The 23,316-nt window shown below is 38.8% G+C and overlaps 1 protein-coding gene across 2 annotated transcripts in view; it reads right to left on the bottom strand.

Annotated features, from left to right (window-relative positions):
* tnksa (tankyrase, TRF1-interacting ankyrin-related ADP-ribose polymerase a) overlaps positions 1-23,316 on the bottom strand; it is a 153,933-nt gene that overhangs the window by 77,277 nt on the left and 53,340 nt on the right. The window contains exons 4-6 of one of the 2 annotated variants that reach the window (XM_072589213.1): positions 17,890-17,926; positions 11,652-11,727; positions 8,323-8,370 (exon numbers count right to left, since the gene is read on the bottom strand). In XM_072589213.1, coding sequence (XP_072445314.1) covers positions 8,323-8,370; positions 11,652-11,727; positions 17,890-17,926 — 161 coding nt within the window. The remainder of the gene's footprint in view (positions 1-8,322; positions 8,371-11,651; positions 11,728-17,889; positions 17,927-23,316) is intronic. The other variant, XM_072589220.1, reaches the window with a different exon arrangement.

Raw genomic sequence — 23,316 nt, forward strand, 5'->3', positions numbered from 1 at the left:
TCCACTATACCTCCAATTTTGGTGTCATCTGCAAACTTACTAACTATACCTCCTATGTTCACATCCAAATCATTTATATAATTGACAAAAAGCAGAGGACCCAGCATCGATCCTTGTAGCACAGCACTGGTCACAGGCCTCCAGTCTGAAAAGCAACCCTCCACCTCCCTTCTGTCTTCTACGTTTGAGCCAGTTCTGTATCCAATTGTCTAGTTCTCCCTGTATTCCATGAGATCTAACCTTGCTAACCAGTGCACCATGAGGAAACTTGCAGAATGACTTACTGAAGTCCATACAGATCACATCGACCACTCTGCCCTCATTAATCCTCTGTTACCTCTTCAAAAAAACTCAATCAAGTTCGTGAGACATGATTTCTCATGCACTAAGCCATGCTGACTTTCCCTAATCAGTCTTTGCCATTCCAAATACATGTAAATCCTGTCTCTCAGGATTCTCTCCAACAACTTGCCCATCACTGATGTCACCGATAAAGCTGCTTTAACAGAGAAAATGAGGTATGCAACAAACCGAAAACTGCATTCGGTTTCTGTGCAAGGCAGAAAGAAAAAAAAATCAAAGGTAATCTTGAGACAATCGTGGTATTCCCTGGTCTTGCTCTCCTACCTCCTCAAATAAGCTCAGTTCCCTTCTGGCATGTCTGTCACCAATCCCACTTTGCTTCTCACCCTCTGATCTTAGATCTGTTCTAAGGTTCTGTGCTTCTGCTGCTCTGTTCTTCTGGCTTTGGTTCTGAACTGTCACTGGGGGTCTTAGGCTCTATCTAGTGGCAGATGATTGTCAGTGCAAGTAGTCTTGGGCTTTAAACTGCTATCGGAATTGACTAGTCTCTGCCAGTAGACGGAGGCTGATCAATCCAAGTACGGCACAGGCAAGTATAATCTTTAAAATGATTTGGAGACGCCAGTGTTGGAATGGTGGTGAAAGTACAAAGTTAGAAATCATACAACACCAGTTTAGTTGGAAGCACTAGCTTTCGTAGCGCTGCTCCTTCATCAGGTGGTCTTTAAAATATATCCTGCATTTGATTACTTTCATACTTAATGATGTGTATTATTTTGCAACTAATATAAGGTAGTAATGCATGACATTGCAAGTGTAGTTTATTTTAACTTGGGTACTTGGGCAAAAGAAAGCAAAGGAACCTAGCTAACTTTGATATTGATTCCCATGGGAAATTATGATTCACTTAATGGCATTACATTTCAAGTTGCAATTTTGAAAAATGCAACCACAACGTTAGGTGAGAAATTCATGAACATTTGACTTTTTCCTTAATTTTATGTTTGGTTTATAAATATCCTTTCTTTTACAAGATGTTTGAATCCTCCTCTAATTATAAACTGTTACATACTGTCACATAATACTGACACACTTCCATATCACTGGCAACAAGAGGTCCGCACTTCCCAAAGAGTTCAACTGGGATGACAATTTTCTACAATTCTTCAGAACAGGTTTCATATCCATTTAAGAAATGTGAACAAAGACACTACTGATTTGGTGCAAATATTCCTTATTGCAAGCTGTTGAAATGCCTGATCTGAATTTGATATATAGCTGTCTTAAAAAAACCTACACTGAAGATTTCTAGGTTCTGGAAAAACCAGCTGCCTTAAAAGGAACTATGCATTGTCAATGCACCCTTGGGAATAAAACCTAGCTTGAAAGCTTCATACAAAAATTATGAAAGCAGGGATTGCAACCATTTAATGAAGTGCTTTAGTGGTGCATAACCAGAACATCCTTTTAAATATGAATCAGAAGGACATAGGCTATGTCCACAGGCACCAGGGAATTTTTATACCTGTTCTGAAACCAAGTTGGTTTCCCACAGTTCATGGCAAGTAGTTAAATGATAAAATGGCACTGCATGACTTATTGAAAACATCTTTTTGATTGGAAAGGTTGTTTTACCCAATAGTACTGTAAACAGTAAAAACACAGTTCACAACAACTTATCTGGAAATTATCTTGAATAAATCCTTGCTCCCTCAAAAATTGCAAAGATGAGTTAAATGTAGAAGGGAAGTATCACTTTTTTGCACATTGGGACAAACAAGCAAAGCAACTGAACTTTCTTTTAAAAGGATGCCCACAACATGAGCTTCATATTTGCAATATTTACACGACACATACTTCCAGACAGACTGGTATGACCATGGAGAAAATCACAAAAGAGATTATCAAAATTTTTAAATTTTGAATGTACAATTACATGAATGCTAAAATAAAAGCAAAATACTGCAGATTCTGAGGACCTGAAATAATGCACAAAAGATTTAGAGCAATTCAGCAAGTCTAGTGTCTGAGAGAAACAAAGTTAACATTTTGAAGCCAATTTGTCTCATCTTCAGGAGTTCCAAAAAAAGTCACATTGGACTTGAAATTTTAAATGCTTCTCTAACATTTTCTGTTTTAATTTCAGAAATGCTGAAATACAGCACTATCCAGGAGTGAACATTGTACCAATAATTTGACAGCACAGAAGCTGGCTCCATGGGCAATATCACTCAAGACCTGCATATAGATGCAAAAGAGGGATGCAAAGAGTAATAGTTTGGTGAACCCATAGACAATGGTGTGATGGCAGGAAGATAAATCAATACTGGAGATATTCTGGTTATGATCAGATAGGAAACTGGAATTAATGAATGCAGTCCCACTGATCTAAAGAACAGGCAGAACTGGCTTTATGACCAACATATCAAAGGGTGCAGATATATGTCAAAGTGGGTGAAAAATGAAAAGACACCACAGTAACAATCAGAGGATGAAAACCCGGATCATAAATTATAAAGTTACAGGAAATGTGGGTATAGATTTAGAAAGGTCACAGTATCGTCAAGAAAAGATATAAGAAGTGGACATTGAAAATGGAGCAGCACTTTGCAATGACACAGGAATCAATTTTTTAACTGCTTCTGAAATGTCCATGCAAGACAGTCTGTTCAAGGGCAATTAAGGTTGGGCAATAAATACTGGCCCTACCCACATCCCATGAGAAAACAGAACAGATCACAAACAGAATAGTAACTTGGGTCACAAACAAGTTGACATTTTCAAAACAAACTGGAGGTCAAGCACTTTGTCAGAAACCACGGAAATGAAATTAGAGGGAAGGACAACAAAAGGAAGAGAACCACTGCAATGTATAAAAAAGTTATTTACATATAAATCCCACATCTAATAAATTATGAACTTCAAATGTCACTAGAATCTGGCTCATCTCAAATGGCTCCCATTCAAATTGCACATCTATCGTCTATGTCAAATGTTCACGGACAGAGATAATGACCACTGTGGATAGACTCCAGAAGTCTAGAACTCCACAACAAGCAAAGGCAGCTCAGGAATACATACTTTCAAAAGAGGCAGCAAAGGGAAGGGTAATGCAGGAGGAGAATTTCCAGAATGGCTCAGAAATTTGTAGTTACCAGGTTAGAGGAAAGGAGATCTAAGGAAGATTTAATAAGCAGGGTACAAAATTATAATGGGTTTGGATAAAATAGTCACAGAGAAATGGCTGTCACTGGCTGATACCACATGGCCTAGAAGGCACAGGTGTCAGGTTTGGTGGGGATGAGAAGAACATTGAATGCTAATTACCTGGAATTCACTATCCATTACAGTAATGGAAAATATGAATAATGATTTCAAAAGGAATTGATAGGTACTTGAAGGAAACAAATGTGCAGGGCTCTGAGGATAGCACAGGAAATGGGACTGACTGGTTTGCCCAATTTGGACCTCAGTAACATTTGATTATTCACCAATGGGTTCTCTTATAGACCCTTACAGCACAGGAGCATCATGCCAATGCCAGTCAACAAAAGACTAGATTACAATAATTTTATTTTCCAGTTTTTGAACTAAAGCCTTAGAGGGTGTACTGCAACTTATGTGAAAGTCTAAATAGTGCTTAAATGCTATGAAATGTCTCACTACCTTGAATGAAAACATTTCTCGATTCTCTTCTTAGCCTTCTAATTCTTACTTTAAATCTACGCCTCTGGTTATTGATCACCTTACTCATGGAAAAAGTGCCTCCATATCCAATCTATCGATTCCCCCCAGAAGATTATCCACCCTATCCCACGCAACCTTTGTTGGTCCTCAACAACGCCAGTGTATCCATTCTTCCATTATAGCCTAGACCGTCCAGGACTGGACCATCCTGGTAAATCTACTTCCCACCCTCTCTACAGCAATCACATCCTTCTTTTGTGGTGACTAAAATCTTGCACAGCTTCATAGAATCCCTACAGTGTGGAAACAGGCCATTTTGGCCCAACAAGTTCACACCGACCCTCCAAAGAGTGACCCATTCCCCTACCCTGTTACTCTGCATTTACCTCTAACTAGTGCACCCAACCCACACATCCTATCAGAAAGATGTTGTGAAACTTGAAAGGGGTCAGAAAAGATTTACAAGGATGTTGCGAGGGTTGGAGGATCTGAGCTACAGGGAGAGGCTGAACAGGTTGGGGCTGTTTTCCCTAGAGCTTTGGAGGCTGAGGGGTAACCTCAGAGGTTTACAAAATTATGAGGGGCATGGATAGGATAAATAGGCAAAGTCTTTTCCCTGGGGTCGGGGAGTCCAGAACTAGAGGGCATAGGTTTAGGGTGAGAGGGGAAAATATAAAAGAGACCTAAGGGGCAACTTTTTCACGCAGAGGGTAGTATGTGTGTATGGAATGAGCTGCCAAAGGATGTGGTGGAGGTCAGTACAATTGCAACATTTAAGAGGCATTTGGATGGGTATATGAATAGGAAGGATTTGGAGGGATATGGGCCGGGTGCTGGCAGATGGGACTAGATTGAGTTGGGATATCTGGTCGGCATGGAGGGGTTGGACCAAAGGGTCTGTTTCCATGCTGTACATCTCTAGGACTCTATCTATCCCTGACAACCAAGGGGCAATTTACGTGGCCAATTCACCTACCATGCACATTTTTTGACTGAGGGAGGAAACCAACGAAGACACTAGGAGAATGTGCAAACTCCACAAAGACAGTCGCCCGTGGGTGGAATCGAACTCAGGTCCCTGGCACTGTGAGGCAGCAGTACTAGCCACTGAGCCACTGTGCCACAGTATTCTAGCTGTGGTCTATTCAGCCTCTGATATAGCTCCAGCATAAACTTTTTGCTGAGTATAATATGCTTTATAAATCACTTTATCTACTTGTCCTTCTACCTTCCAAGACGCATGAATATGCACATAAAATACTGAAGATCACAGGGACTACCATTTCTACCATTAATAATTTAATCCTCTTATCTTGTTAGCCCTTAAGTATATTAACTCACACCATACCAGGTTGAATTCTATTTGCCACTGCTCTACCCACTTGGCCAGTGCTTTGATATCCTGCAGTTTATAGAGATCTTCCTCACTGTTTACCACCCTGTCAACTTTTCTGCCATCTATGCACTACTTAATCATATTCTTAAGATACAAGTCCAAATCATTATTGTACACCGCAAACAGCAAGGGCTCCAACAGCAGGCCCAGCATAACCCCACTGGAAATATAGAGTTCAAGTCGCAAAAACATCTCTCTGCTTCCTCAGCAAATTTGGGATCCAATGTGCCATTTTGCCTTGGATCGCACAGGCTCTTACTTTCTTGACCAGTCTCCAGGAAGGATTTTATCAAAAGCCTTGCTCAAGCCCAAGGAGACCATATCAAATTGTTGAGGATTCTTTGTATAGACTTGTGGGTGATGTGTTAACATATGAACTCAACAACATTCCTGGTCACCTCTTCAAAATATTCAATCAAATTGTCAGACACTATTTTGTAATAAATCCATGTTATCACAGATTAATCTATATCGCTCCAAGTACAGATATAGTCTATCCCTCAGAATTATTTCTATTAAATATCCCTATTAATATTTGGGAAGTTTAAATCCCCTATTACTGACTTCTTATTCTGATACTGCTCTGAAATCTGATTCCACATCTGATCTGTTATCTCTCTTGGATTCCTTTGGGGTCCTATGGTACACACTCAACAGTGCACTTGCCCTCTTTTTTTTAAAGAAACTTCCACCTACATGGCTTCATTTGATGATCTTTCTAAGCGACCATCCCTCCTCACTAATTTAACTGAATATTCAATGAATGCTCTGATTCGTCTCCTCTGTCATTCCCATCTCCATCTCATCTGAATACTCCAAGACCAGGAATGTTCAGCTGGAAATCTTTTTCATGTTTCAACCAAGTCTCAATCACAGCTACACCCATCATATCATTTAGTTAATGATATTATTTACCATCCACAAGGAATGAAAGCTGCAAAACCTGCTGAATGAACACACCTGCAAATCAGGTGTAATGATGCAGTTTTAATTAAAGGCCAAAGTCCTGAGGGGAAAAAAGGTGAATTTATATTTACCACCTCACTTCAGCAAAGTGCTAAATACAAATTGCTCCATTCATAGAGGGGAGATGAAGGCCAGATAGAAGAACTGATGGAAACAGTAGAAACTCATACTATGACCTTCAAAGACACCAGCAAAAAAAGTGAAAAATTGAATAAGGATTGCCCAGTGAGGCCAAAGAGTAAAATGGAAAATGTTCAATCAAATGCATGCTGAAGAAACAATCAAGTCACAAAAGTAAGTAGTAAAAGCTTTGGCCTCTGCAAAGTCTGAAATTCTGGACTGAAGCACTAATGTATTTTTCAGTGTTTGTGGTGATTAACTTGCTAGATGCAATATTCCTGTACACATTTGAAATAAGTCCATAAGGAGATAAAAGTTAAGGAAGGAAATGATCTGTATTTACAACTTGCAGCATGATCGCTGCATGGGCATTTGCATTGAAGTTCATAAGTTAACACATCACCCACAAATCATACAAAGAATCCTTAACAACATTCCTATGATTGGGCTGAATACAGCCATGGTTTTGATGTGGGAATTTCTTCTAAAAATCTATTCAAATGTAAGGTTAGATATCTTCTTATTTCATTTCACTGCTGTTACCACCTTGAAAGAAACCCAGTTTGGAGCTAACCTACTCGAATTCTCAAAACTTGCATGATTCTATTGTATAGCTGTTTGTGAAATTTTACACACAACATTAATCTATTAAAGCATTAACCCCTACTGCTGCAGCCAGGAAACTATTTCACAAAGGTCCAACTTATTCAGTCTCCAGATTTGTGACAAAAATCAGAAAAATGATTTTTTTTAATAACTGTACATCTACGCCCCAAATTTATACCATCATGTTGACTTTTATCCAGTAATATGAGTGCACTACAAATTCAAGTTTCCAACAGGATGCACTACAAATATCAATTTTTGTCTCCGTTCTAATTTTGACTTGAAATCCATTGAATGATTTAAGAGGAACTAACAAATTTTGCCATGTCAGCCAACAATGAAACTGCAGTCATGGTAAGAGCTTCAAACCAAGATGTTTGACATTCCAGCACCACACCAATTGATTACAGTCAATAAGCTTGACCATCCTAAAGATAATTGTGAAGAAGACATGTTGAAAATAAAGTATATCATTTAACTGTTCTATGACAGGTCTGTTTTATATCTCCTTTCAAGTATTCAGTTACGAAGTGCGATTTTAATACGCAATTACAGTTTCTTCCCCCCCCAAAATCTTGGAAAAACCTACACGAAATTTGATCAAATTATTGAGCATTTTCATCATTCTGAATTTTTTTTTTGCAAGAATTTCTAAGCTATTTCCAGTGGTGAAATATCTAACCTACCATAACCACAGACCAAAAAAAAAAGAGATTGCACTGCCAATCGTTTCCTATTTACTGCAATGAACTAAAACATCATCAGCGCTATTTTATGATGTAGGGTCATCAAGGACCAGGACTCAAAATGTATGAACTTATTAAGAATTATACTTATCTCAGCTTTGGACACAGTCTCGAAACTAATACTTAGTCTGTTTCATACTCCAAAGATTTTTGCGAGCAAACCATGCTACTTCAGTGAAATATCAGCAACATAAATGCAAACAGGTAGCAACCTGATCCAGACACAAGTGGCACTCATTTCCAAAATGCACTTTACATCGAGCATTTTTGTCAGAAATCATGGAGGTGAAATTAAAACAAAGGGAGGGGAACAAAAAGGAAATAATACATGGACTGGCAACACTGCAAGCTGCAATACTTAAACTCTACATTTAATCAATCATTTATTTATATATCCCACATCCATTAAATTTTGGATATAAAATTTTTGAACAAGTCACAGACCGTAGATTTGACACTGCAGTACCAGTAAATAACCATAGTGCATAAGAAGTGTACCATATTTCCATTTCTACATCGTAGACTGATGGGGTGTGGTTCTGCAGTCTGCAATGTCAAAAATGAAAAAAATTCTTATTTAGTAAAAGTGATCACTGTATACCACTCTGAGCTTGGGTTTTTCCCAAACATTAGTGATAGTAAACTATGTATAACATTCTTAACACTCAAGTAGTTCATTAAGAAAACATTGTTATTCGAATCATTGCGGTGGCTATCCTCCATAACTCATGCAAGTACTTTGTGACCACAAATTGGTGCAAAACTGAACATATTTGCTTAATATCGGATTTAATCTACAGAAACCCAAATACTATCCTTCTAATGATATGGAATAGTGCAAAAGCCACTGATATGGTTTTCTACTGCTTACTTTATTCATTTTGAATATTTAATTTATGAACTATTTCTCCCATCTTGATCAAAATCTTGGACAATGCAATTTTAGATAAATCTATAACATACAGGTGAAAAATACTGTCATCCATGAATTGTATGGTAAACGAGGCAGACATGTGAAACATAAATCAAGTAAAGCAGTAAACTACCAGTTGACCAATGGGAAAAAAATGGATTCAATGGCACCGTAAATTTTCTACAAGTAGTCAATCTTGATTTTCTAACAAAATTAGCATGGGATATTCAAGACCTTCAAATATCAGTGACAAATACACTATTAAAATTCTGAAGATTTATCGTTTAAAAACTCACATTAAATGTGAAAAAATTGCAGGCTTTGTTACAGTAAAGATTTTAATATAAATTCTTGAAATCTTTATATTAAAAGTGTGTTACTTGCATTTGGTCAGGTTGGAAACATCAACTTGCTTAATAACTTTAGTGCATGCTACCATCTCCACTTGAGGGATGCCACTGGATTTTCAAAAAGCATCCCCCAACTGTATTTGATTTTATTCTCCAGACCTCCTAGCCCACGCGCATTTCGAAAGGCAACAACATTGGACCATGGATTTCATAGCTAATGTGAATGCCATTTTATAGAAAACAGGAAACTGAAAAAGACAGGATAAGTTGCTTTGAAGATTGCTCTTCATCAACTCCTGCTCCAACATATGGAGGCCACTCTACTGAAATGCACTCAATCAAATCAGGCTTTACATATTATCAAGAGATGTGACCATTTACAAAGCAAATGAAACAGATTCAAATCAAGCCAAGCTCTCTCAACTGACAGTAATAAAGTCAAGAATAGACCATGCGTGTTACTAGAGCACTATAGTTTTCAAAAGTTAAGTGGTTTACCTATTATACCAAGCTCAATATTCATTTAATGCAGGTGTGTCAGAAGTATTGCCTGCACAGCAATTTAATCTGGCCCACAGAATGCTCTAATTTGGGTTGTCAAATCTCCCAATGCTTCTTTCCCACTGTGTGGGAATTCTGGATTACAGCAAGTCCCCAGTCCCTTTTCACATTATGTTTCTCCTCTGGTACAGAGAGCCAGCATCTGATCAGAAACAAAACAACATGTCAAGGTGTAGAGTGATGGAGAGGGAGCAGTGCAGAGCTGGTTTTAGGTAAGGTGAGGACTGAGAGAGTAGGGTGGCAGGAGACCAAGTTTCGTGGAGCAATAAGGTGGGAACTCTCAGGGGCTGTAATAAGATTGGATCAGAGAGAAAGAATTGAGATGGGGTAAGGCTAACACAAGACTGAGGAGATAAAAAATTCAGGTTGGGGAATGTCCCTATAATCATGGATTGGTCATCAGAGAGAAAGAGATTTGGAAGTGTGGACACTGAGGAGTTGGGGGAACTAGAGAGACTGGGGAGTCAAATGGGTGGTAATGGAACTCAACATTTACTGCAGTGCTGAGAATAACAGAAACAGTTAGTAGAGGAGCGTCAGAGGCTGAGGGATGACCTTACAGAGGTTTACAAAATTATGAAGGGCATGGATAGGATAAATAGACAAAGTCTTCCCCCTGGGGTGCAGGAGTCCAGAACGAGAGCGCATAGGTTTAGGGTGAGAGGGAAAGATATAAAAGAGACCTAAGGGGCAATGTTTTCACACAGAGGGTGGTACATGTATGGAATGAGCTGCCAGAGGAAGTGGTGGAGGCTGGTACAATTGCAACATTTAAAAAGGCATCTGGATGGGTATATGAATAGAAAGGGTTTGGAGGGATATAGGTCTGGTGCTGGCAGGTGGGACTAGATTGGGTTGGGATATCTGGTCGGCACAGACATGTTGGACCGAAGGGTCTGTTTCCATGCTGGACATCTCTAGGACTCTATGTATCACAGAGATGTGAGATCAGATAGTACTGAGGTGATTGAAACCTCAGGATCTCACACTAAGTAAAGGTTGAAAGACCATTTCCATTGGTACTAAAATGGGAACCAGGGGATCAGCGCTGAAGTTTACTACCACACAAAGTTGGAGCTCCGATTTTTCATCTCATGGAGGAGTGGGGTACAAGAGGAGTGAGCATGCCTGGCATTTGCTGATTCTTGCTCCTTTATATTCCATGGAAGTAAAAGCAAACATGTTTTCCCCCCTACAATTTCTTCAGTGGCCCAGACTATCAGTTGAGAAATGTTGTAGACTGTGAAAGACCAGAGACACATGCTCCATCAAGTCATTCACAGATTTTACAAAAGGGTTGCAAAACAGTTGCAGGATTGTTCTATGCATCAGTGGATGTAAAATGGACACAAGGTTTACTCCACTGTGTCCCTTGATGAAAGTGACTCATGCCAAATACCAGGAGGGCAGAGCAGGCCCATGAAATTGAGTTTGATACCAAGAGCGTAGCTGACAAACAAAAATATCACTCTTGATATCACCAGACCATTCAATACATTTGACACTGCCACCCCCCCCTAGCAAATACGAGCATGTTTTAACCATACGTTTCAAATACTGCACAATAAATGCCTTCAGATTTTCTTAATTCAATACCTCAAGTTCTGCTTAATTATTGCCACAGTTTGCAACAGACCTTCAAGCAACAATAATTCACTTGCATCTACGCATCAGAAGATGCTCTCTCCAAGCAAACTGCATAGTTTTTCCACCCACAGTTCAAACGAAAATATTTGTACTTTAGGTAAAATCCTAAAGACAAGACAAAGGTTAGTTTAAACCTATAGCTTAAATATTTGTATATGGGCTGTTAGTGGAGGACAGTGTGGCAGCGAGAATGATCTCAAGTTAACTGACAATTTACTGGTACATGCTGTTATAGGTCTGAACACTGAAAAGATATTAGGTCTGCTTCTTAATCAACTAGGAGCTGACTCTTCATTTTGCTCCTCTACACCTATGCTTTAGATAATTAAGATGCACAACCATGCACACATTCTTACCTTTCTTCCATCACTTGCATGACAGTTTACATTTAATGGAGTAAGCAATGCCATGAGTTTTTCTTCATTACCGCTTCTAAAAAAAGAAAACACTTAGTTAGTGAAGAAAAATGGATGCTTCAGTAAAGAAAGGTATTACATTTTGAACAATGCAAAACCTTACAAACAAATAAAGGCAGTGAAAAAGGAATTAAATTTAGTCTGTGAACCTGATCCTCAGAGCTATAGTTGCATATATTTTCTTGTTCCAAGCTGTGACTCAATTTTAAAACATTGCCCCATTTAACATTGTTTTACTTTAACAAACGTAAGTTAACAGGGCCTGTAATCTTGCTGAGTGCTGCTAGATTAGTTCTAACGTTTTTTGCGACATGATTGCACCCAATTTGGGGCAGTCTATCCTGTTCTCTGACTGTCCAATTTGATGTCACTCCTGTGTCCAACCTTCCAATGTACCTTCACCTCAACTCTGACCTTCAGCTTCTTCTACAAGATCGGAGCAAAAGGTCTCCATCAGGGAGCCTTTAAACACCAAGTCCGAGACTACTTGCAAAAGCAGTCATTCATTTATGGCCATGTCAGCCACTGTCTGACAGCATCCTTTTGGCAACCATCAGCAAAAGACCGCAATGCCTCGTAATCTGAAAGAAGTTTATTTGCGATTGAATGTAGAACACAACATACAATTAAAATGGATCATATGGAGAGGAGTTATCAGAAGCAAGCATGGGAAGAGCTCTGGAGATCAGGGAAGCGATCTGGAGATCAGGGGTAAAAAAAAGAGAATACCACTGATCCAAGATTGCTAAAATTCTAACCACCATAAAAAGAATGACTAGTCACACTGAAGACCAGAGTCTTAACTGGGAGTTTTTCAAAGTATAGACTCATTTAACTAAGCATTTTAAGCAGCTATTAAGCAAAAAGATACTAACGTTGTGATACAAAATATTTTTTTACATTTTGGTACACCAGAATTTTGGATGGGATATTTTCGATACATATTAAAACTTCTGCTATTTCACACCAATTACTGTTTCCACTCCCAAGTGCAAAGCAGCAGACCCTGCTAACACCAGTGAGAAGCTTTTACTGCAATATTCCAACTATATTTATTGCTTAGGGCAGGATGGGCAATTGAGTGCAAAACTATTGCAAGTTGATTTTGGAAAATTTCAACTGGACTGAGATTCCCCAAACTGCTTTCATGTAAATTTTTACTGGAATTCAAATCCATATTCCCAGACTGAAAGGGGCAATGCTTGAACCACATTCCATTATCTACCTAATCTTTAGGATGATGAAACAAAGGTAATCCTTAAAAAAAAAACTAATTTAGAGTTTGTTAATTTAGAAACTTGGTCCACAGGACACTTGCTGCTTGTCAGAATGATTAAGGTAAAAATAAGTACTACAGTTCCAGAAATGAATTCTGATTTAATGTACCTTAAAATTAGAAACCAAAATACAAGCAGTGACCTCATGCTTAAGATTTCATATATTTTGTTTTTAAATTTGCTAAGTAAAATGTAATTTTATTTCAAATTTTATTTTTGTAGTTTTAAGTTACGTTCAGCAATAAAAATCCTTGACCAATTAGGACTAAAGATTTTTTAAAAACCTGTCATGAGTAGGGAAGCTGGAAATTGAAGCCAACCGATCTAGGAAGAGGAGAAAGTGAAGACTGCAGATACTGGACAGTCAGTGGAAAATGGTGGTGCTGGAAAAGTACAGCAGGTCAGGCAACATCCGAGGAGGAGAGTTGACTTTTGTTGCATAAGCCCTTCAGATAAACAGGAGGAGGAGGGGGAGGCAATAGGTGGATGCAGATAGGGGGTGATTGTGATAAGTCGGTGGAGCAGAGAAGTGGGAAGGAAGGTGGAAAGGTGGGACAGGTCAGGAGGGTGGTGCCAAATTGGAGGATTAGCTCTGGGATGAGATGGGCAGAGGGGAGATTTGGAAACTAGTGAAGTCGACGTTGATGCAGTGTGCTTGAAAGGTTCTAAGGTGGAAGATGAGGCATTCTTCCTCCAGTCCTTGGGTGGCTTGAATTTGGTAGAGTCGGAGGGGAAGTTGAAGTGGTCGGCCAATCTAGGACGATGGTTGCTAACAGGTATACCGAAGTTTAACAAAATTATAAATGGAACAGGAATAGAAGGTGTTGTAGACTGAATAATAAATTGTGGACAGCATGGAGCAAGATCAGTTGATACAATGACCCATCACAGCCTGTTCACGCCAAATTGGAGGGGATTTCTGAACATAACAGCTGACTAACACATCTTTCTCCACTCCAAACCCCTCACTCCCACCAATATTCTAAAATCGATCACACTGCTTGTCCAAGATTAATTGGGGATGAACAAAAATTTTCCCCAATTAGCTATTGGAAAGATCAAAGCCAAAGCTTTCACATCCTGTCACAGATACACTTACTCAGCCACTGGCTCCATTTCAGTCCCTGGGTGAGTTTGACACACATCCTGTCCTTCATCTAGATCACCTACCTTCACCTCTGTATCACCTGTCTCCATGCTTGTCATCCGGTGCTGAGAGATTCGCCCAATTTCCAGGCTCAACTATACTTTCCCACTTTCTAGTCTCCACAACCTAAACTCATTCTGCCTGTATTCTAATTTGCATGAAATCCCATTCACCCAACATTCCTGTTGTTGCTGTCTTACAATGGTAGCAAATCTAGCAATTCCTTTACACTGAAATTCGCATGCTTGTTTTCATATTCAATAACCATTTTTCACTAAAATAAAAGGACAGGAAGGTACAGAAAAAAGAATGGAGTGTTTTAGGACATTCGTCAGCTGAGGTCTAGGTACAAGTGAAGGGATTAATCAAACAATTAGGAAATATAAAGTCTGATATGAAGTATGTTCATATGAAACAATGCAAACTCTAGCCAGTTTACAGTCCAAAACTATTCAATGAGTAGTTTAACTCAATATTTACAAACAAAATGGCAACTGCAAATAGTGATCTGGTGTAATAAGAGGTACAATATGAACAATCCTCAAGAAAACAATATTTCTATAGTTGTGAGTTGAGAAGGGAAAGCTGCCTCAATGTAGGAACCTGTATGTACAAGCCCAAATTTGAAGCAAAGAAAGATCAACACCGTCACATGTCCTAAAATAATTCTGCCGCGGTGCTAGAAGTAATTTATTACGATTTGTATATTTTGTCAAACTATTTTGCAGAAAAGCTTCACTGTCAAATTTGGAACTGTGCTCAGATGACTGCAGCCAGCACTTGAATGCATAATCTAGACATCAATTCCACTACAGTATTAAGAAAATGTTGCTTCATGTTAAGTGTCAACTTTTGAATGGGATTACACCCGGAGATCATGTCACCATGTTCTGTTGTTCAAGAATTTCAGTTCAGTGCAAGTAGTATTGACCAACATTCTCCTTTCAGCCAATGCACAATAAACAAATGTCATGAATCACATTGGCGTGTGTAGCATACTGATGCTTCAAAGTGGTTGCTACATTTCCTTTCTTAATAACCACTAAACATCAAAAGTATTACATAACATAATTCAAAAGCATCTCAATGCAGGGCAAAGGATTTGAGTATCGGAGTAGGGACATCCTGCTCCAGTTATAAAGGTCTTCCCTTACCTGGGGCCTAGAGTACTGTGTGCAGTTTTGGTCTCCTGGTCTGAGGAAGGACATTTTTTTTCTAGTGAGGGAGTTCAGCGGACTGATTTCCAGGGTGGCATATGAATAAAGACTGGATAGACTGGGACTGTTCTCTTTAAAATTTAGAAGAATTGTGAGGGGCATCTCGTAGAAACATAAAATCCTGATGGGACTAGACAAGCTATATGCAGGAAGAATGTTACCAATACAGGGGAACCTCGATTATCTGAACGTGATGGGCGAGTACTATGGATGGGCAACACCGTTATCTCGCCCCCAACCCCATCCACCCCCCCCCCCCCCCAAACACCATCCCCCTGCCCCCAGCACCACCTCCCCCACCACCAACCCTGTCCAACACCACCCCCGCCCAGCCCCACCCCCAACCCCATCCGACCACACCATCACCCCAGCCCCGTCCAACACCGCCCCCTGCCCCTACCACCTCCCTCCCACCCCTGACCCACACCGCTCCTCCCAGTCTTCCCAACCTCTCTGGATCAGCTGGACTGTACACCAACAAGACTGCTGCTGCTGCCTTTGTGAGGCAAGTCTCCAACTAACACACACACACACACACACACACACACACACACCTTTTTGACAGGTTCCACCTTTGCCCTGTTCAGGACAGTGTTGGAGAGATTATCTGGGGAAGATGAGTTTTAGGGTGCACCCCTGTGTAGAACTCCAGGGAAGGTGTGTGGGGTTAGAGAGAGAGAGGGCAGGAGGTCAGTTATTTGGAGACGGTGCCTGTATAATCACTGTAAACAAAAGACGCGATCACAGTTGGAAACACTTTAATGGAGTGTTTATTTCGGGACCAAGAGCTCGCCTTCAGATAATCCAATTTTCGAATAATTGGTATTCGGATAATCGAGGTTCCACTGTATTGGGGAAGTCCAGAACTAGGGGGTCACAGTTTAAGAATAATAAGGCGCAAGTCATTCAGGACTGAGATGAGGAAGAATTGCTTCACTCAGTTGTGAACCTGTGGAATTTTCTCCCACAGAATGCTGCTGAGGCCAGTTTGTTAGATATATTCAAAAAGGAACTGGATATGGACCTTGTGGCTTTAGGGATCAAAGCATATGTAGAGAAAGTGGGAATGGGATACTAAAATTGCATGATCAGCCATGATCATATTGAATGATGGCGCAAGCTTGAAGGGCTGAATGACCTACTCCTGCACCAATTTTCTGTGTTTCTATAGGTTTCTCTCTCAAATCTGGGCTGGAATGGACAACTCAATGGGTTGAATGGTTGATTCCACACTGTAGGATTTGTATGATTTAATGACTCCTGTGTTACAATAAATTAATTAGGAAACAATACTTGGACTGGAGACAGTTAAAAATCGCAACACCATGTTATAGTCCAACAGTTTAATCGGAAGCACACTAGCTTTCAGAGCGACGCTCCTTCATCAGGTGGTAGTGGAGGGAGCCCACTCCGCTCCGAAAGCTAGTGTGCTTCTAATTAAACCTGCTGGACTATAACCTGGTGTTGCGATTTTTAACTTTGTACACCCCAGTCCAACACTGGCATCTCCAAATCATGACTGGAGACAACAGTGAACTTCAAGCTTAAGTTGACCAATGAGTCGTTGCTGTCTCCTCAGTCATATCTGGTCACTTTGGCCAGCCCATCACAGTTTCTGTTTCAGGTGATCCAGAAAGGCATCTGTCGCAAAATAAGTTCTGAGAAGTGCCCCTTATACAATGATGACACCATTTAAACATTATAACTTAAAGGCTAAAAATGCAAGCTAATTGAAAACAATTGTCTACTGTGACAAATTGATTAGCTCAAACACAAACTTCCATGACACTTCAAACATCCATCCACAGTTCTGATCATTTCTTCTACAATTGACAGAATGTCAAGATCCACAGTAAGCTAAATGCATTTTCTCATCCCGGAGAAAGTTCTAGAAAAAGCATATCTGGATGATGAGCTATATTTGGAGAAAGCTTCACATGGGACTCAATACTTTCAATATTACAAAGAAAATAAACCAGTCACGTGTTTGATATCTAATTACAAAATCAGTGACAGTTGAGGGAGGACCGACCTCTCCCTCCTCCCTCCTCCCCCCCCCCTCCTCCTCCCCCTCCCTCCATGGCACACACGCACAGTTGCACAGCTGCCAATGTCGGCACTTGCATATAGGGGAGACATGCTGACAGGGAAGCTGCAAATGAGGGCCACACCTGTACAACAGCTGAGAGGAGACTGAAGAGGGAACAGAAATGATAGCAAGAAATTTTCAGAGTGATACTTCTCCAAGAAAACGGCTCTAAATCAAGCTTCAGCTGTCCAATGCAGAATTAATAAATTGAAAAGGATGAGGACAATTTGACTGATACGATTCTTCACCAAAACCATGCAGCACATTAGAAACATTACAGTTTTTGGTGAGGTGTTTAAAAATTGGGGGGGGTGGGAGAGAAGAAGTGAAATACTTCCTCCAGCAGTCCAACACAAAAATCACATTTTATCCATTATAATTTATACATCAAGCAAAGTAATTCACATTCTAAGAGTTTTTACTGGCATTTTGTGCAGATATCACTTACCTCGCTGCTTCAAGAAGTTCGTCTTTCTTGTATTCACCTATGTGATTGCAAAAAAACATTGTTAGTGGTGTAAACACAAAGAAAATACTGAAAATCCACACCCTATTGTGTAATGAAGCAATGACACTAACAACTGAAGATAGAGCATCACTACTGCCGTGGAGATTGTATACGAATCCTATGCGGTCAAACAACCAATCACTGCCCACACTTAATGTTTTTAAATATATTACTCTGATGATGTCACGGGCTAGGTTTCCCCCTTTCATCAGCACCACTGGCCTTTGAGTACAAGCAGCTGTGAATGCAGAGACACATTCATAATGACAATGATTTTTCACTGTGCACTGAAAAAAAACTGCTCACTGCATGGCCTGCTCTCAAATTTGCTAAAGCTACTGACTCAAAACATGTCTGTTAAATTAAGTGGAGAAAACAATGCTGCTATTTAATAAGACATTGTGCTACAAACGTATTCTTTAATCATAGTTGAAAATATAAATATTCATAACATTGGCAAAACTGTCAATGACTAATTTTTGGTCATAAGACATGATAATGGCAATGAGATTTCTAAATATTCTTGGGACAAACAGGCAGCCTTTGGTCATTTTCTCTCTCTAACCCCTCTGCTCCCCGAGAGCTCAGCCAAATATATCACCAGGCTATTAAATAGAGGTATAAGTTCAGGCTGAAATTAAAACAAATGCTTTAATGGCAATAGAGCTACTTAGGTCAATAATTCCTCCAAAATTCAACCGGGTTTATTTTAGGGATCAGAAATCCTCTATCAGAATACTAATGGAAGCAAATGTGATGAATTCACTAGAATAGGAAAAGTGGACATGATTTCATGTTCAACTTAAGTAACATCACTGAGTTTATGCAGAGTGCAGTAAACGGCTAAAAACGGGGATTTATTTATTGCTGCATAGCACGTGGGCTGCCACGTTTCCAGATACTTCTGCAGAGGCTGATTTGCTAGCAGACATGGTGCTACTTTCTTTACACAAGTACCAGAATTAAGATGGTAACCATGGTGACACTGGTTTGATTCAAAGCATTGGCTTTGTCAAACACCATCACAGAAACTACCTCAGATGTAGAAAATATATTTTGAAGATAGATTTGTGAGCTTGTTCAAGAAAAAAAAACTAGATATGCTTTTAAACTGAATTCATAATGTCAATGTTACTACTGTAACATATGTAGTTGGTTATATATTCCCATGCTTAAGTTTGACTGAATATAGAACATTTTAAAAATTGGATTGTTTAAACTACAATAGCAGATTTCTTATTTTATATTTCAATTACATTTCAATTCATTTTCTATCTCCAGTAACGCCATAAATTTTACATTTAGTATCATTCACATTCTGAACTGAATGTTGAATAATCTTTATTTTTAATATAATTGCATTTGATTTAATGCCAAATTCATAAAATTTGCAATCATAAAACAAGTAAACAATTTGTCACACAATTTATTATATTAAGAGCTTTTCAAAATAACATCATATTAAAACAAAACAATGAACAGAGGTCCTTTTCAACTTAACCCAGATAGTCAACCCAACAGTCAACAGTCACACTCACATAGAAATATTAATATTGCTATGGCTCAAATGCAAAAGATGCACTAAAATAAATAGCAGCATTAAACAATATTAACTATTTTTGTACCTGTGACCTCAAATATAATTAAAGAAAGACTTCCATTTATATAGCATCTTTCATAACCTATGTTCCAAAATATTTTACATCATAGCACTATAGGAACAATGGCAGATAACTTGTGCAAAAGTGTCCAAAACAGCAATGTGATAATGACTATATAATCTGTTTTTGTGATGTTAATAAATATTGCTATAAATATTAGCCAGCACAGCAAGGATAATTCCCATTACAAATCTTTTATAGCCTCCTGAGACACCAGATGGGGCCTTAATCAAATTTTCCAATAGAAAGATGACAACTCCGAAAGGGCAGCATTTCTTCAGGATTTCCCTGGAGTATCGGTCTAAATCTGTGTTCAAGAAAAGAAAAACCAGAAAATCTAGACTCTAGAGTGGGATCTCTTAACTCAAGCAGGGCTAATTACAAATCGAAGAGAATATCAATCATACCAAAGTTAGCACAATTGAATGCAATGAAATAATTTGTGAACTGTTTGAATAATTTGATATACTAAGTGGCTTATTGGACCTATAGTGTGGTGTTGACTTTTACACTGAATAAGAGGTATTAGCAATATCATTCAGATAAATGTCAGGAAGCTCAGGCTGTTGCAGCAGAAGCAGAAACTGCAGCTGTTGTGTAAAGTACCAGATTGTTGTCACAGATATTCCTCCATTTTCTTAATCTTTCTCCATGGGGCATATTAAAGGGACTTCAAGCATGCTCCCTTTTCTTCAAATGTTGTTTGAAAAGAGCCCTCAATTGGGAGAAGCAAATGATGCACTCCTTTCCTAGCTTTCTGCACAGCAATAATTTTGAAATCTATCAATCAATTTTTATATATATATATATGCAATCGCTTCAATGATTTAGTCTTGAATGTAGGAGAATTAATCAGTAATTTTGCAGATGATACAAAATTTGGTAAGGTGATAAATAGCGAGCAGAATTGACAGATTACAGGAAGATATAGTTGGGCTGATCAGTGATAAACAGAATTTAATCTAGATATGAGGAGATTTTTTTTTCCTCCTACAATGTAGTGGGAATCTGGAAGGTATTGCCCAAAAGATGGTAGACGTAGGAACCCTTAACATTTAAAAAACTAATTAGATGTGCACTTGCAATGCCAAGGTATACAAGGCAGTGGGCCAAATGCTGGAAAATGGGATTAGAATGGTTAGGTGCTTATTTTTGACTGGCATAGACTTAATGGATCAAAGAGCCTATTACCCTGCTATAGATCTCAATGACTCTGTTTCAATGGCTTCAAGGTGTGGAAATAATCAGGGTGGTGAAATGTGCAGGCAAGTGACAGATGAAATGTAACACAGAAGTGTAAAGTGTATATTTTAGTAACATGAATGAGGAGAAACAATATAAAATAAACAATGCCATTCTAAAGATGGCACAAGGAAAAAAGGGTTTGTGTGAACGTGTGCACAAACTGCTGAAGGTGCTAAGAAGATTGAGAAAGTGGTTAATAAAGCATATGGGATCTTAACCCTTATAAATCAGAGGTAGAGTACAAAACTAAGCAAGTTATGGAAAATATTGGCCCCATTTGGAGCAGTGTGCCCAATTTTGGCACAACATTTAATGAAAGTGATAAGGATGTTAGAGACTGCAGAAAATACTTACGAGAGTGGTTCCAGGAATGAGTGATTTTAGTTATGACATAAATTGGAGAAACTGGGTTTTTTCTCCTTGGGAAAAATAAGGTTGACATGACTTTAGATGTAAGTGTTCCAACTCATGAGTGGTTTTACAGAGTAGATAGGGAGAACCTGTTTTCTACTGTAGAACTGTCACGACATCATGACTTTTAGACAATGAGTTGTTAGGGTCTGGAATGTTCTGATGAGAGTATGGTGGAGATGGATTCAAATCGCTTACAAAGGAAAATTTGGTAATTATTTGAACAGGGATATTTTTAGAGCTACAGGAAAAATGCAAAAGCCGGTGGAGTTGAGTAACTCCATTGCTTTTCTTAAAATCCAGCATGGTCATGACAAACTTAACAGCCTCCTTCTGTGTTGTACCATTTTGTGATTCTACAGCTGTGTACATTAGGCATTCCAAATACACTCAGTTCATTTATTAACCATTCATTCTCATTTATTGTGGTCAGGTTATTTCTCATCAGATGTGAAGACTTGCTTTCAGTTAACATGCACTATTAACCAGTTTCCTATCTATACTGCCACAATCCTTTTCTCCAAAACAGAGATACATGGAGATGTACAGCATGGAAACAGACCTTTCAGTCCAACTCGTCCATGTCAAACAGATATCCTAAACCAATCTTGTCCCATTTGCCAGCGCTCGGCCCATAGCCGTCTAAACTCTTCCTATTCATATACCCACCCAGATGCCTTTTAGTTGTACCACTTCCTCTGCCCTCTAGTTCTGGATTCCCCCACCCCATGGAGAAGACCTTTGTCTCTTTACCCTATCCATGCCCCTCAATTTTATAAATCTCTATAAGGTCATCCCTCAGCCTCCAACACTCCAAGGAAAAGGTCCTAGTCTATTCAGCTTCTCCCCATAACTCAAACCCTTCATCCCTGGCAACATCCTTGTAAATCTTTTCTGAACCCTTACAAGTTTCACAACATCCTTCTGATAGGAAGGAGACCAGAATTGCACACAAAATTCCAAAAGCGACTGAACCAATGTTCTTTACAGCTTCAACATGACCTCCCAAACCCGAGACTCAATGTTCTGACCAATAAAGAAAAGCATACCAAATGCCTTCTCTCCACTATCATATCTACCTGCGACTCGACTTTCAAGGAACTAGGATCCTGTACTCCAACACTCTCCAGGACCTTACCATTGAGGGTATAAGTCCTGCTAAGATTTGCTTTCCCAAAATGCAACACCTTTGGAAGTCCAGGTGCGCCATATTAACTGCATTACTATCATTAGTCTCCATTACCTCATCAAAAAAGTCATAGCTTTTACCTTAAACCTAAGCTAATTTTACTTAATTAAATCTCACTTTTTCTTTCTAAGTGGCTATTAATTCTGTGCTAATTATGGTTTTCTAAAAGCTTTCTTACCACAAAGGATAAACTGACTGGCCTGTAACTACTGTGCTGCTTCTTGCATCTTTTTATTTTGAAAGAGATTGTGAGTTCTCCAGTGATCTGACATCATTTTCTTATTTAATTGTATTGGAAAATCAAATCCCTTAACGTGCTTCTTAAAGTTATTCAGAATATTTTTGCTTCAGCTAAAAATTTCAAGATTGTCTTCAAAGGAAATTTTTCAAATGACTGATAATTTAGATCATTGACTGAATTGTCTTGTCTTCTAATGCCACTATTCATTTCTTCACCTGAAGGACTCAGCCTCTCTCAAAAGTTAAGATTTGAAAATTTTCTCCAGAATGGTGCCTGTTACCTGAAAGCAAACACTGCTATTTTCACATCTGCAGGATGCACAATTTCCAATATTTATCATTCACATTTAAGCCACTAAATGATGGAATGCTTCAGTGTATGAAAAAGTATTTAGTTATTTCTCAATTGTTTCAAGAAAACCAAATTTCAAAAGCTTGTACATTTAAAATGATAAATGGTTATTTGAACCAAAGAAAGAAAAAACATTGCAGACTTTGTTAATTATATCTGTTCAAAGTTTAATTGGCTTTTGAATATTCTACAATACAAGAGTGTACTAGTTGTCAACAGCATCCTCAATATTTCAATTTATATTTTCTTAAAAATTCAGTTTGTACAGT

The sequence above is a fragment of the Chiloscyllium punctatum genome, chromosome 2, assembly GCF_047496795.1.
Source record: "Chiloscyllium punctatum isolate Juve2018m chromosome 2, sChiPun1.3, whole genome shotgun sequence".
NCBI classification, from domain to species: Eukaryota; Metazoa; Chordata; class Chondrichthyes; order Orectolobiformes; family Hemiscylliidae; genus Chiloscyllium; species Chiloscyllium punctatum.